Raw genomic sequence first — 15,418 nt, 5'->3', positions numbered from 1 at the left:
GTACTTTGTAAAGATCAACTTAACAACAGGGATTTTTTTCACAGGGTTGGGATGAGGCCTTTTTGTCATTAAAAAAAACCTGTTGAATTGGGATAGAAATTCTCAGCAGTAAACTATTTTTTTAGGAACATAGCTAAAGTATGAAACATTACAATCCAGAAGGTGCCCATTATCTGTCCCAAAAAGCCCTTACAAAAAAAATAATAAAACTATTATAGGAAAATAAGTTTGGCATAAATTCCTAAATTGTTGACATGTTTCTATTACAAGATACATTATACATATCATTATCAATTTGAGACAGGTCATTACATTCGCTACAAAAACATGGATTACTTAACATGTTACAGGTACAATAATATAAATGTCAGATTATTATACACATCCAAGTCAAATTCCACTGAAAGATGAACCAATCCAATAACTCACAAAAACTAACATGCTTTTTTTAAATAGTTACAGAATGAAATCCTTAATATGAATCACTAACCTACAACTTTATCTAGGTCAATGTGTATTGAATCTTGTGTATCTTTTGTACAATCTTACTTCAAATTGCTGAATTATTGAAAATAAACAAGTAAACAAGTCTACATTGTGATTGGCTAATCTGTCCTTGTCCTGATTGGTTCCTACCTGTCATGAGGTCACGGGTGGGATCCCGAGTGAGGTCATCCCTCATCATGGTCTGTGTTCTGCGGCGTTCAAACTCGGCCTTTAGTGTGTAGAAGTCGTCAGACAGTTTGGCTGCTCGGAAACTTGCTATTTCGTGAGAAGTGTTGAATGCCCTCACCACGATACGTTCACACTCGACCACATCCTTAAACCTGCAAATGAGGTTATCTTATATTACAAATATAATCGTGACAGTAGAACACAATTTAACGATACAGACCTTATACCAAATTTATTACAAAATATCTACTTAAGAATATGAATTGCCATCAACAGTTTTATTCAAGATAATCTTTGTAAATGAAAACTTTATCTATTTTACAACAATTGCGAAACAAGTTACATCAACTTATATTAATCTCTCTTGATGGCCCGGATGAAAGTGTGGGAGGGGTCTTACTGTGAGAGGAAACCAGAATCCACAGAGAAAACCCACGTGGTCGGGTAAGTGACCCTATACTTTTTCACGTCCGATCGGGGAATCAAACCCCGGCCCCCTTGGTGAAAGTATGAATTGCCAATTTCAAGAATTTCAAGTTCATTTTAATTTCAGTTCCAATGTTCTATTTTACATGTATTTTCATTTTTTTTTTTTTTCGTTCTGAACATGAATGGATGGACAACTCAAGTTTAACTTCTTTGTGAAGTGCTGGTTGTCTCTCTAAACTCTGTTACTCAAATACACCCAGTTACAGGATTGTGTACCATTCTAATGGGAAGTAAACATGTGATACACTGGTGTCCTACTAGCTTTAACTAGCTTTACTAGGATAATCTCTAGTTCTAAAGGCCACCCAAGACCATGATTAGCTTTAAATTTCTATTACTATCAAAGAATTTTTTATTGAAGATTTGAAGATTTTTTCTGGGTACTTACAGTGAGTAAAAATAATCATCACTGATTTGCAATACAGCGTGTATTGCAGACTAAATTTACTCAGAAATCCCAGTTTGTTTATATTAATATAGAAAAACTGATTATTCCATTTCTCACCTCTTGCGAATTTTTTCCAAAGCTATCCGGTGTTTCTCGGACTCCCACGCATTCTCCTTCCTCACGATCGCTATCCTCTCTGCCTTCTGTCTCTGAAGCTCCAATTTAATTTCTCTATCCATCTCAAATTCCTGGAAATATTTGAAAAGTATTGAACAATTCTTATAATTACAGTAGATTTACATCTACTAAAGTAACGAAATAATACATTGAAAGTGATTAAATGTGACTCTTACTTTTAACCTTGACAGATGACGAGGGAAATCTAATCAAGTGCAGAACTTAATTGTGTAATGTTATGGTATGAATATGAACTAAATCTATCCAGGAGTTCAAGAGACATCTTGTATACAAGCTTTGCACTGATCGATACACAAAGTGATTTACTATACGGTATATACCCTCTTTACTATAGAGACTTTACTGGGGGAAAGGGGGAGGGGGGGGGGGGGGCGTTAAAACTGATGAATCTGTTTCTCGACACATAAGCTCAGACCCTTGTCCATACATCAGACCCCAGTTATGAACACTAGATACTTACATCTTTCCTAAGCTGTAGATGATTAGGCAGGTTCTCATTCTGTTCCAGTAAAGTCTTGAACTGTCGGCGGAGGTGAGCAATCCTTTGTTTCACGTCCCTCTTCTTCTCCTCGGCCTGTTTCATCATCTTATCATGTTCTGCCTTCTGTTTGGCATCCTCAATACTAAAGTAAGAGATTTACTATGATAAGTGACAGTGTTGTTTGTTTTATTAATATATCTTGCATAACATCTTGACCTGAGTTCATCAACATTACTTAACTTAAGGAAATTCCTTAACTTAAAAATGTCCATAGAAAAGCATTACATAATCTAATGACACAAGTCTTAGCTAAGGATTTAGACGGAAATCTAAGTTAAGGAACCTTCCCTAAATTCTGTAATGCTTTCCAATGGAAAATCTTAAGTTAAGGAATATTGATGAAACTCAGACCATAAATGGTAAACGTATGATAACAGAAAAAATTCTAAATATTTTTTCTTCAGTTCATTATCAATTTTACCAACATATATTTAATTGTAAATGTTCTTGAAAATCACATAATGGTAAGAACTGGAAAATCACTTTCACATCAAATAAAGGAGTCTCTGAGTTATTGTTGCTGTATTAAGTACTCAAACTTAAGCTCTACCTGTAGGCATTGGGGTCATCAATATCATCTATGATCTCGTCTCCACGTTTCTGTAAGCATATTAAAACAAAATTCAAAGACAATGGAAAATAAATGTTCATATTTGTTTTAAATCACTTGGTGGTTATATTGCTTTTCCTCTTGTTTTGATATCAACTTATTCCTACTGATTTAGTGTTATATCACTCACCATATTTATTCACAAATAATCCCTTGTCTACAAATAAGCCCACCCCACAAATAACCTGCTCCCCGAACTATCCCCTTCCTTTATTTTTGCAGAATCATCAAACTTGAAATAGTAAGCAAATAAAATTATCTCCAAAATTTAATAGTAAGCGTATTCACTAGAAAAGAGGGTTTATTCAAGGATATCTAGTAATCATACTTCAGACCAACACAGGGCTGAGGGACATAAACAATAATACCTCGGCTGACATGGGATTATTGACGTAAAATAACACTCACCCTAGCAGAAGGAATCTTGGCTTTATTTTCCTCCGTTTTCTTGTCAATCTCCTCCTGCCCCATGTACTGGTAGAGGAAGAAGTTACTGTCCCCTCCCACGGTCATTATCATGGTGTTATCGTAGCTACATTTGAGTCCCGTAATATGTCCGTAGTTGTTGTCATGCATGGTCAGCGTCCAGTACGGCCCCATGGTTGTTATGTCGTAAGGTGTCTCTAGGTTATAGATCCTCACCGCACCGTCACTCATACCCATCAACACCTGTCGCCCATTAGAACTGAAACAGAAACAGTTTATCATAATTATCCAAAAGTCATACCAAAATTATTTTTTTTTCTGTTTCTCTAAGTGCTTTTCTTGTTTTCCCAAATCCACATTTTTCTAACATAAAAAATGTAGTAACTTGTAATCCAAAATGGCAGAACAAAAATTCTGGATAATCATCATTTCTTAAAACTCTTCAAATACTCAACCATACATGGAATCAGCTCTACTGATGGAAAGAAACTTTGTCATTTCTAAATAAAAATAAATAAACAAGAGGCCCATGGGCCTTAACGGTCATCTGACAAACACTTACACTTACAGCAGGGACACACACCCCAATCCAGCATTATTACCATAAATTATTTATCGCAGCCAGTTATGTTTTAGATCAAATTTGGTTTTTATCCATTTAGCTTGTCTAGGAAGAGCAGCATCATAAAGCAAAATTTTAGCCAAGTTCCCATTTTTGGGGCATGCCCCTCTGTCCCAATGGGTCAGACAAGACTCATTTATATCAATTAGGATTGCCTTTCCCCAATGATGTTTCATACTAAATATGGTTGTAATCAATTAAGGCATTAAGGAGGAATTGCATTTTTAAGAAATGTTTAACCTAAGCACTCCTTTTGCCCCATCTTTTTTTCCCCAGGGGTCAAACCTGTCTCATTAAAAAACATGATTGCCGTCACCTAATATGTTTCACATCAAATTTGGTTGTAATGCACCAAAAGGTTAGGGAGGATTAGGATTTAACAGCAAATACTCACCAAAGTTCCCATTTTGGGGCCCTGCCCCTCAGGCCCCAGGGGTCACACTAGCCTCGTTTATATAAAATATGACCACCCTTCCCAAAGGATGTTTCACACCATATTTCGTATTAATCCACCCAAGGGTTAGAGAGAAGTAGATTTATAGCAAAAATTCACCAAAGTTCCCCTTTTGGGGCCCCGCCCCTCAGGCCCTAGGGGTCAAACCAGCCTCATTTATATAAAATATGATTGTTCTCCTCCAATGATGTTTCACACCAAATTTGGTAATAATTCACTATGGGTGTTAGGAGGAATAGGATTTTATAGCAAAATTTCATCAAAGTTCCCCTTTTGGGGCCCCGCCCCTCTGGCCCCAGGGGCCACACCAGCCTCATTTATATAAAATATGACCACCCTCCACCAATGATGTTTCACACAATATCTGGTTGAAATCCACCAAAGGGTTAAGGACGAGTAGGATTTTATAGCAAAATTTCATCAAAGTTCCCTTTTTTGGGCCCGTCACTCTGGCCCCAGGGCTCACACCAGCCTCATTTATATAAAATATGACCACCCTCCCCCAATGATGTTTCACAACATATCTGGTTGAAATCTACTAAAGGGTTAAGGAGGAGTAGGATTTTATAGCAAAATTTCATCAAAGTTACCCATTTGGGGCCCCACCCCTCAGGCCCCAGGGGTCACACTAGCCTCATTTATATAAAATATGACCGCCCTCCCCAAATGATGTTTCACAACATATCTGGTTGAAATCCACTAAAGGGTTAAGGAGGAGTAGGATTTTATAGCAAAATTTCATCAAAGTTCCCCTTTTGGGGCCCCGCCCCTCAGGCCCCAGGGGTCACACCAACTTCATTTATATAAAATATGACCGCCCTCCCCAAATGATGTTTCACAACATATCTGGTTGAAATCCACTAAAGGGTTAAGGAGGAGTAGGATTTTATAGCAAAATTTCATCAAATTTCCCCTTTTGGGGCCCCGCCCCTCAGGCCCCAGGGGTCACACCAACTTCATTTATATAAAATATGACCGCCCTCCCCCAATGATGTTTCACACCAAATTTAGTTGTAATCCACCCAAGGGTAAAGGAGGAGTAGGATTTTATAGCAATATTCACCTAAGTTCCCTTTTTGGGGCCCCGCCCTTCTGGCCCCAGGGGTCAGACCAGCCTCATTTATATAAAATATGATTGCCCTCCCCCAATGATGCTTCAAACCAAATTTGGAAGTAATCCACCCAAGGGTTAAGGAGGAGTAGCGTTTTGAAAGAAAAAGTTTACGGACGGCGCACGGCGCACAACGCACGGCGCACGGCGGACGACGACGGACGAAGCACGATGACTATAGGTCATCCTGACCCTTTGGGTCAGATGACCTAATAAAGACATATTGACTTGAAGATATGTTCCATCAACATATCAAAAGTAATGACGTAGTTTGCCAATGTTAGTACTTTATGCTTCAGATTTTTTTCAGCAAGGTTAAATCACTGTTTTTAATATGACGTACTAACACTTGATTGGATTTCAAAATGGTCACCATTCTATCAATAGTTAAGTGTATGTTTTGGCAGCAGCGACCTACCTGAACTTGATAATGTTAATTGGTACATCCTCACTGTCCACCACTGGTATAGACTGAATGGGCTGGTCAATCAACTCCTCAGGCAGGCCAGACTTCTCTTCAGGACTCATAAACTTACACTTGTACAGGTAACCAGCATCGAAATCACCCTGTAAATAATACACAGGACAATCAGTTACACTTGTACAGGTAACCAGCATCGAAATCACCCTGTAAATAATACACAGGACAATCAGAAACACCACTATCACCAGCCAAATAATACACAGGACAATCAGAAACACCACTATCACCAGCCAAATAATACACAGGACAATCAGAAACACCACTATCACCAGCTAAACAGTTCGTAAGATAGGACCAGAGTTGTTGACTTACAAAATTATTTTTATTAACATATTCTTAACAGCCCATCAACACTAAAAAAGGTCATTTGTTCCAACAAAAAAAGGTTTAAAGTAAAAAAATGGGTATTAAAGAAAACAGCATTAAGAAAACAAAATGTGTCAAAAAATTGTTTGGTACCCTCATGTATATAGTTTAAATTTACAAATGCTGTTAGGGTTAATCATATCTTATGGTACAGACCGACAGATCTCTGATAGCTCAAAATTATGAAACAAAGATGAACCTAGTGATTATATTTCACTTTCAGATGAGTATTAGTAAACTTTTTAGGTCTTAAATAATGACATTGATTGGACTAATTCAGGGGTAAATATGGAAGTACACCCCACTCTTTATCTAAAGTATGAAAGAAATAAAGTAGTTGTACCATGGAGAGCCAGAAGCTGCCGTCCTCAGTGTAGAAACCTTCAAGGATTGGACTAGGATCAGATGGTATATATGGCGTCCATTCCTCCTCCGGCTGCTTTTCCTCTTCTGAAACAAAAATCAGTTTAGTGTTTACATCATTTAACAACTAGAACTGTCACCAGGATGGCCGACTAATACCTCCACGCTGATTCCTACTCTATACCCAAAACACTTTTTATCAAGATCAGAAGTTTTCCCGATAAGATTTGCGGATGACAGAGAAACATTTAGATAACATTTAGATTGATTTCTATATCAATTTGATATCATAAAACTTCACTTATCACAATGTATACAATTGGGATTTCTTTGGGATTCACAACAAACATCAAAATCTCTATCCCATACACTGTACTTATAGTTTATTCCGTACAGACCTCCTTCATCTCCTTGTTCTGACTCTGTTTCCAATCCTCTCTCTATCCGCTTTCTCCTTTCCTCAGCTTCTTTCTTCTTTCTCGCTTCTTCTTCTATTTTCTTCCTCTCCAGCTCCTCCTCATGCTGAGATGTAATGAATGATGACAAATTAAAACCGAAATATTTCAAGGTTTTTATCATGGATGTTTGTACTCTAAAGCACAACAAATTTTAAAATTTTTAGTTATTTTCAAAATTTTGAACAAACATTATTATTGTAGTGAACACTATTTAAGTGAAGAAATTATATCAATAATTCGAATGCCTATAGAAGATAAGAAATTTAAAAAAAAATCTCCTTCAAAATTTTGATATTGAACAAACAGGTTTCTTTTTACCATATTACAAAAGGAAATTTCAAAAAATCAAAGTTAAAATTGTTCAGGGATTGATGAAAAAAAATCACAAATTTGACTATAAGCAAACAAGTTTTATCATTGATCTTATTTTGGCATTAGCAAATATTGTGGAAAATTTGATCACACAAATTGAAGTTGAAGCTATTTAAGTTATTTCCTTTTATTTTATGGTTACACCATTTGATCAATATGCTAATTAATTTGTCATTAATTGATGATTCATTAAAAGGGTAATTTACAATATTGAAAGATTTAAGAAACCCAATATCATTGTGACTTTATGTACAGGGTTTTCCATTGAAATATTTGCACATGATATCAAAACCAAAATCAGCAGTTTACTCTTGTAAAGGTCTTTCCAATTCACCAATTTTCATCCCAAAATGAGACAAAAGCCACATCCGAAATGAGAGCAAAAGCCCTTCTTATGTTTTGAAGCTAGCGATACATATTTGTTTGTCTGGTATGAAAATTAGTGTGTAGTAGTGAGATTAAAATCACAAACTAGAATTCTGATGTCAAAGAATTATGTATGATATAAAGTAATTTTAAACCTTGAAGTTGTATGTCAAAGTAAGAATTAAAAACTTTTCTCAAAAAATTATATGTCATTCTTCTGTTAACACTACAGAGAGCTTTAACTTCACTTAAACTCACCCTGAGAGTGGACTTGACACTCTTGAAGTTATATTCTCGGGTTTTAAGCCCTGTTATTTTGAAAGTGTGTGATGTATCAAACGTGGCGCCATCTGGACTCTCGACCTCTATAACTTTGCCCTTGTCACAAAACACTAGAAGTGTCTCCCTCCTGATATCCTGTTTTTAGAGAAAGCAAAGTTAAAAGAAGATTTAGCAAAACAACTCAGGTCACAAAATTGACAAAAAAGCAGAAAGATATCAAAAGTAAACATATTTTTCAATTCTTTCAACAACTTGAAGTCATCAGTATTGCAAAAAAAAATTGACTTATCTGAGGATTCAAGTTTCAGGGTTTGGTACGAATGATATCTTATATAAGATTTGATCTAGTTATCCAAGTTTGAATTGACAAGTTTGACTGTATAAGAACATTATAAAAATAAACAGAAACATCACAAATAAAATCCTATACTGGTTGTGATGAAAAAGATTTTATAGTCAAAACAGAACCAGGAAAATTTGATCTTAAAATAACCAGTTTTAAAGTAGATTCATGTGATAAATTAACAACTAGAAAATGTCTGTCAGACATAAATGCTCCCACTACCACTCGACACCCTGAAACACAGTTTGGTGAGGATCACATCAGCAGTTCCTGAGATTAGCTAGTTACGTTGCATTGTGGCGGGATGCAATGGGACGGCCATGGGTAATACTATATGCCCCCTTCCCTTATTTCATGGTGGTGGCATAAATAATTTTTCATATTAAGTTCGGCACTAGCATTTTCCCATTCATTTCATGTCAATGTTCACTCTCCAATCTGTAATACTTCATTTCCAGTCTATGATTGTGCGTACCTTACTTTCCGGAGACCACTGGACTTTTTTGATGGCTGATGGCATATTAATAAAACCAATAGGGTTGTATGTTGTTCCGACGGTGAGGAAGAAAACTGTTCCATCTTCACCCTGGAAATATGTTATACATTAACACAATGTCCATACAAAAAAACGAGTTACACAATAACAAAATATTCTTTTTATAATTACATCTTTACATGGATTTTTATTTTTTGATTTTATACCTTTTATTTATTTATCAATTTTTTTGCATTGTTAAACAGCCAACTGACAACTTTTCAGTACGTCAATTAATAATTCCATTCAGCCAAACATGCATAATTTGCATTATTACTACTTTTAATTGTTGTTATTAGTGTAATAAGGGTGATCGCTTTCATTGAAGAATTTCATAGATGAATGCATTGCAATACCTATGGCCCCTAAATGAAATACATTTGTATTTGTTATCAGCATGGCTGTTGGGTATTTGATAACAAATATTACCAAAACAAATTATTGTTGAAATTTTCATAGTTGTCAAAGTATCTGGTTAAAAACTGAATGGAAAAGTGTTTTTGGTTCAAACAATCATCGTTTAATAAAGTAAATTTGTTTACCCCTGTGGCGAGGATGTCCCCGGCTTTGTTTATGGCCATACTGTTGACAACAGATGAATGAGGTTTGAAGGCTTGTTGTAAAACCAGATCACAGTCATTCTTATGTTTCCGAGTGGAATCGTCAGTCAGTTGGCTGATGTTGAAAACTCTCACTACGCCATCCATAAATCCAGCCAGAATTGTAGCTCCCTTAGGATCCACCTACAATGACAAAGTTTCTGGAATTACTTTGTGTAAAGAAATCAAATTACAATTCCTCATAGCGCTAATCTGTTATAACTTGGTTATACCCTAAAATTCAAAAACAAATAGGCTTATGGTCAGTCTCTCATAACTTTTTAACTGACTGCCTGTCTGAAAATTTAGTCAACTGACAACAAATAGAAACAAAATACTCACAACTTGTGGGGCCCAGAGAAGGGCAGAACCTCCTGATGCAAATTTCATCTCACAAAGTTGTTTCTGCTGCAGGTAGTCAAATACTCTGACAGTGTCTGTTAACCAAAGTTAATACCAAAATGTTTAAGTTTTGGAGGAAATCTTCATATTGGGACAACGAAAATGGCAAAACATTAATATCTAAAATCTATTCAAATAACTTATACTGACAAAGATTTTTTCATTTACTTCTTCTTCTTTACAGTATACACGCATTGAATCTTGACTTATAGCTCTATACACTTATTATAGATTAAGTGGTATCACTAGCCAAAAATAAACATTTTCAGGATATTTTTTAATCAATGTTAGGAAAGCTTATCTTCAGACTATTTTAAGTTTGTGAAGATACTTACGATCCTGGCCTGTAGTAGCAACTATGTGACTGACAGGCGATGTATCACAGCCGAGAATGGCACCGGCGTGGTAGGTAAACATCTTCTCTGGGGCCAGGGAGGTATGGGAGAATGATAAATCGAGCTTCCAGATACCTCCATTAGCATCCTAGAAGGGGATAAAACAACAGCAATTCACACCTGGGAGTTATGTAAGGGTACCTCTATAGATATAAAGTATTGTGTAAAATTTTCTTTTAATTTCAAAGGTTTTTCTTTTTGCTATTTTCTAGGACACAGTAATAAAAAAAATATATATTGTGCCTTTCAAATTCTAGAAAGAATTTGAGCCCAATTCACGCTTGCTGTCACAAAACATCTTTTTAGCTCCAAACGTTTGGTAAAACAAAGAAATTATGAATCATTAAAAAAATGGAACATTTTATTTTCTAATTTTGCTCATGTTTTGTAGCTGTATGCAATGTACCCACCTGGGCGTACCAGAACGTCATCTCAGTCTCGGCATCAAAAGATTTACTAATGGATTGTAATTTGACACCATCACCCACTCGGAGTTCGTTCATTGGTTCCATTTCAAACATTCCAGTGTCATCTGTGGTATCAGCTGTGTCAACACTCTCAAAGTCCCAAACCTACAGACAAATACATCACATATGCATTGAACTATTTGAAAATACTTTGAAAGTCACATGGTTTTGTTTTATTCATGAGTTAGAATTCAATTTTTGTGATGAGTAGCTATTTCCAGAAATAAAATTATAAGAGAGTCCAAATGTTATAACCAGGCATGGGTTTATCTGAGAAATAAGGAATAGCTGATGTTTATTGAATGACATATTTCTCCACTGAAAGACATACTTCAGGTTTTTTTTTTTTTTTTTTCTTTTAAAACCCTGCATGACCTATTTCAGATCAGTTTTAATTATCTGTATGAAACCATAGCATATTAAAGACTTAAGGCCTATCAGCCCTAAGTTTCTGTCCAGATTTGTCAAAATAAATTCATACACAAGCTCATCTTCCTCAAGTTTGAAACTTAGGAGTGAAGACATTTCTTAAAAATCAAAATGATATAAAGCTCAATTTTTGTCCATAATTTTTCATAAATTCTACAGACAAGGGGCCAGTCTAAGCATGATATAATGTCTCCTGTTTTTATTAACCCCACAGTCCCATCATAGCCATGTCTGTCAGCTATTACCTTGATGAACCCATCCTCTCCGACAGTCATCAACTCTCCTTCGTCCAATAGGATCTGCATGATGTTACCAATGTGACAGGGTTTTCTCCCCTTGCAGCAAATCTCCACTTTGATGAGGCCTCCTTCCCATAACAGCATGTTTCCCCACTCACATCCGGACAACACTTTCCCATCTGGAAGCTCCACATATCCTTCAATGTCAGAAATCTCTGTCTTGCCAAACTTACCAAGAGCTCCTTGAAGTTTCAAACCTGTGAAAGTGTCAGCCATTTTCCAGAACCTTAAAAATAAGAGCATGCCAATTTAAGAACTTTTTCACTTTGAGAACAAAAACTTGAATAGTAATATTTTTAGCTCACAGGATCAGGACAGTTATGAAAACATAATGTATTTTAAATCCCAGGCAACAAATAAGTCCATTTCTTCATTTTTGCAGATCCATCAATCTGGAAATAGTAAGCTAAAAGTGATGTAAAAGTAAGCCCGCCTCAAACTTTTACACCAGGGGAGGGGTTATTTGAGGTAAATATGGTACTAAACTTTTACACCAGGGGAGGGGTTATTTGAGGTAAATATGGTACTAAACTTTTACACTGGGGGAGGGGTTATTTGAGGTAAATATGGTACTAGAAGGGGATAAAACTGGGGGAGTGGGCTTATTTGAGGGTACCGGGGTAAATATGATGCCATTCTTGATTTTTCTGGAGACTGGTGAATTGAGCAATCCATTGATGCAGGTGTATTAGCCAACATATAGTTGACCTTATATTGTCTTTGTCCGACAGTGGTCAGTTGACCTATTTACATTATATGGGCTGTTCTGACAGTGGTCAGCTGACCTATTTACCTTATATGGGTTGTTCCGGCAGTGGTCAGCTGACCTATTTACCTTATATGGGTTGTTCTGGCAGTGGTCAGTTGACCTATTTACATTATATTGGCTGTTCTGGCAGTGGTCAGCTGACCTATTTACCTTATATGGGTTGTTCTGGCAGTGGTCAGTTGACCTATTTACATTATATGGGCTGTTCTGGCAGTGGTCAGCTGACCTATTTACCTTATATGGGTTGTTCCGGCAGTGGTCAGTTGACCTTCCAGCTCAGTGGAAAAGGTTGCACGGAAAACATCTTGGGAGAAAGCCTTGGACCTAAGGACAGTCATTTCCTCTCGCCATCGCCACACGGTCAACATGAAATCTGGGTTACCTCCCTGAGAAGCCAGCAGTTCTCCATCCGAGCTGAAATCAAACAACACAAGTTATTATTGTATTGAAGATGAAATTCTGTGAGATCTAGGGAGATTTTGATATCCGTGATTTAATTCTGGATACAATTTGTTATTTCAACTAATCTATCAGGTCTGATTGAGAATGAACACCCATTAACACCAGGCACTTATTGATTCTTGGTCAGATTTTCTTTGCTGATATCTAAATTAATGGGTATTTAAAAGGTATTGAATAAGAAATCTTAAGTAATTTTTTGGCCTGTTGCTAGGGAAATGCTTCACATATACATGTATATTCATTTTGTCATCCGAAAATATTTATCATAATTTTCAAACTAAGTACAAATTTTATCAAAATGTAGTAGTATCTTTTCTCTGACTGACCTAAAGTCGACGTAGGAATAGGACCTCTCTGTTCCTCCCCTCATGATCCGGTACAACTTCAGGGAGGGGTACTCAAATATATTAATGTTAGGAGAATTTCCTTTCTCAGCAACAGCAAAGTACTTCCTGCTTGGATGAACCTACAACAGCAGAGACACTAAACATTGATTTGTCTGTCTCCCTTTCAAACCATCTTACATCATTTGTCTGTTAAGATCTTATATTTACATTCTGTGTGACGGTCTCCCATTACTCCTGTGTTAAACCAGATGGTATTGATCACCGTATAAATGCAGCCCAGATCACATGACGTCACTTCCGTCAGCGTCAAAAAAATGTTTGGCAATGCGTTGCGGGTGAATCAAACCTAGCAAGGATTTCGACTTAGAACAATCGCGTAATTATGACGTCATTTTGGTGCTATGTTGATCATAGTCATGCCAAGGCTTTGTATTACACATCAATTTGAATGCAAACCAAGCACTACAATGAAATCGATTTCACATGTGCCGTTCTTTCAATTGAACAAACAGGGGAATATCTTAACTTAAATCCCAGATTTAGCAAAGAGAAAGTGAAGTTTAACGTATCTAATGTAAATATAACAATTAAACGCTTGTTAGATTATATTTATTGTCAATATCAATGCAATCTGGGTGACAGATAAATATTCATGACGCCCTAACGGGCGTCATTCTATTTATCTGTCACCCAGATTGCATTGATCTTGCCAATAAATACAATCTACCAAGCGTTTAATTGTTAAATTAGGGAAGGTATATAGATAACATTCTTTCAATGGAATTAAATTTACATTTTGATAAATATACAAAAAGCAATTTTAAGTATTCTGTGAAATGCTTTAAGATATCAGTATATAAATTCTAATAACCTGTAGTCTATTAACAAAAATCTTATAATCATGAAAAATATTTGTATTCCGCCATAATCAAAGCAATATGTTTATTTAGCAAGAAACTATTCTTTAAGGTAAATAGAAGTATTGTATAGTTGTTAAATTCAGGAGGGAAAACATTTTGAGGTCTCACTCGGAACTAGTTTGCAGGTATTAAATTTCACACAACACCGACTTGTAAATATTCTGAAGTTTCGATCCACACATTTATGTATATTCAAAAATTCAATCTCCTGCAAATATTACCAATTATACAATATGCATCTCAATGAGATATCATTGCTACTGACCGCGAGGGCTCCAACTCCACCTCCACTTGTACTACGTAGATACGTATGTTCACGAGTCTGAAGGTCCACCAGTTGAACCAGGTTTCCCGCAGCAAATATCACAGTTTTCTCATCAAGTAAATGAAGGTTAGCTCTTTTTGTACAGTCGTAACCAAAAGAATATCTAGGGAAACGGTCAAGGAAACTCAACACTGAATAGTTATGTATATTATACGAAAACTATACCATGACAAACTTTAAAATAATGTAAAATTGGTCATTTTCAAAGGGTCTAATTTTTCTATTTTGGAAGAAAAAAAATACAAATCTTGAAAAAAGTCACCATATCTTGAAAACAAAGTACTCAGTTGAGAAAACTATGGTCTGTTTGATAATTTCCACCAAAAAAAAACATCCTTTTTACATCACACTTTTGGAAAGGTACAAAAAAAGTAAACATCAAAATAAATTGCATGGAGTGACACAATTCATATATATGGCAAAATGATGACTGATATTTCTACCCAGCAGTTTGGACCTGTACATGAGCATGTCACAGGATTGGACCTGTACGTGAGCATGTCACAGGACGACAGTAACAAAGGATACTGGAGTGACAGCATGTCCTCAGGTAGACCAGAGTCTTCTGTTATCATTGGCTTGGATGTCATTTTGTCCAGTTCATAGAAGAAGTTGGAAGGAATGCCTTTTTCTTCCTCTTCTTCTTGTGTTTTCTCACCCTCTGCTTCCTCCTTCACCTCCACTTGTGTTTCTTCTGTTACAGATAGATGAATTTTAATAAATGAAAAATGTCTGCTTGCAGGATACCAATACTAGTAGTATTATCCTGAGTATTCAGTATTAATTTTGAATAATTATCGTTTTTATTCAAATGAATGTTTTCTTCATCTTCTATAACTACATGACAAATTAACAATAGTATAATTGTATCAGTTACAAACAATAAAAACTAACTGTTCTTTTGATTTTCAAAGGAAGATT

The 15,418-nt window shown here is 36.0% G+C and overlaps 1 protein-coding gene across 4 annotated transcripts in view; it reads right to left on the bottom strand.

The window, feature by feature from the left end:
* LOC117340311 (cilia- and flagella-associated protein 44-like) overlaps positions 1 to 15,418 on the bottom strand; it is a 35,618-nt gene that overhangs the window by 11,447 nt on the left and 8,753 nt on the right. For all 4 annotated transcript variants that reach the window (XM_033902080.1, XM_033902078.1, XM_033902079.1 and 1 more), the window contains 19 exons: positions 15,026 to 15,191; positions 14,438 to 14,600; positions 13,232 to 13,371; positions 12,678 to 12,857; positions 11,621 to 11,900; positions 10,890 to 11,051; positions 10,420 to 10,567; positions 10,025 to 10,119; positions 9,626 to 9,826; positions 9,024 to 9,134; positions 8,182 to 8,340; positions 7,126 to 7,249; positions 6,708 to 6,814; positions 5,933 to 6,081; positions 3,310 to 3,586; positions 2,842 to 2,891; positions 2,211 to 2,373; positions 1,670 to 1,800; positions 637 to 827 (listed from right to left, as the gene is read on the bottom strand). In XM_033902080.1, coding sequence (XP_033757971.1) covers positions 637 to 827; positions 1,670 to 1,800; positions 2,211 to 2,373; positions 2,842 to 2,891; positions 3,310 to 3,586; positions 5,933 to 6,081; positions 6,708 to 6,814; positions 7,126 to 7,249; positions 8,182 to 8,340; positions 9,024 to 9,134; positions 9,626 to 9,826; positions 10,025 to 10,119; positions 10,420 to 10,567; positions 10,890 to 11,051; positions 11,621 to 11,900; positions 12,678 to 12,857; positions 13,232 to 13,371; positions 14,438 to 14,600; positions 15,026 to 15,191 — 2,997 coding nt within the window. The remainder of the gene's footprint in view (positions 1 to 636; positions 828 to 1,669; positions 1,801 to 2,210; positions 2,374 to 2,841; positions 2,892 to 3,309; positions 3,587 to 5,932; positions 6,082 to 6,707; positions 6,815 to 7,125; positions 7,250 to 8,181; positions 8,341 to 9,023; positions 9,135 to 9,625; positions 9,827 to 10,024; positions 10,120 to 10,419; positions 10,568 to 10,889; positions 11,052 to 11,620; positions 11,901 to 12,677; positions 12,858 to 13,231; positions 13,372 to 14,437; positions 14,601 to 15,025; positions 15,192 to 15,418) is intronic.

The sequence above is a fragment of the Pecten maximus genome, chromosome 13 (assembly GCF_902652985.1).
Source record: "Pecten maximus chromosome 13, xPecMax1.1, whole genome shotgun sequence".
NCBI classification, from domain to species: domain Eukaryota; kingdom Metazoa; phylum Mollusca; class Bivalvia; order Pectinida; family Pectinidae; genus Pecten; species Pecten maximus.
This window is presented reverse-complemented; position numbering and strand designations above follow the sequence as displayed.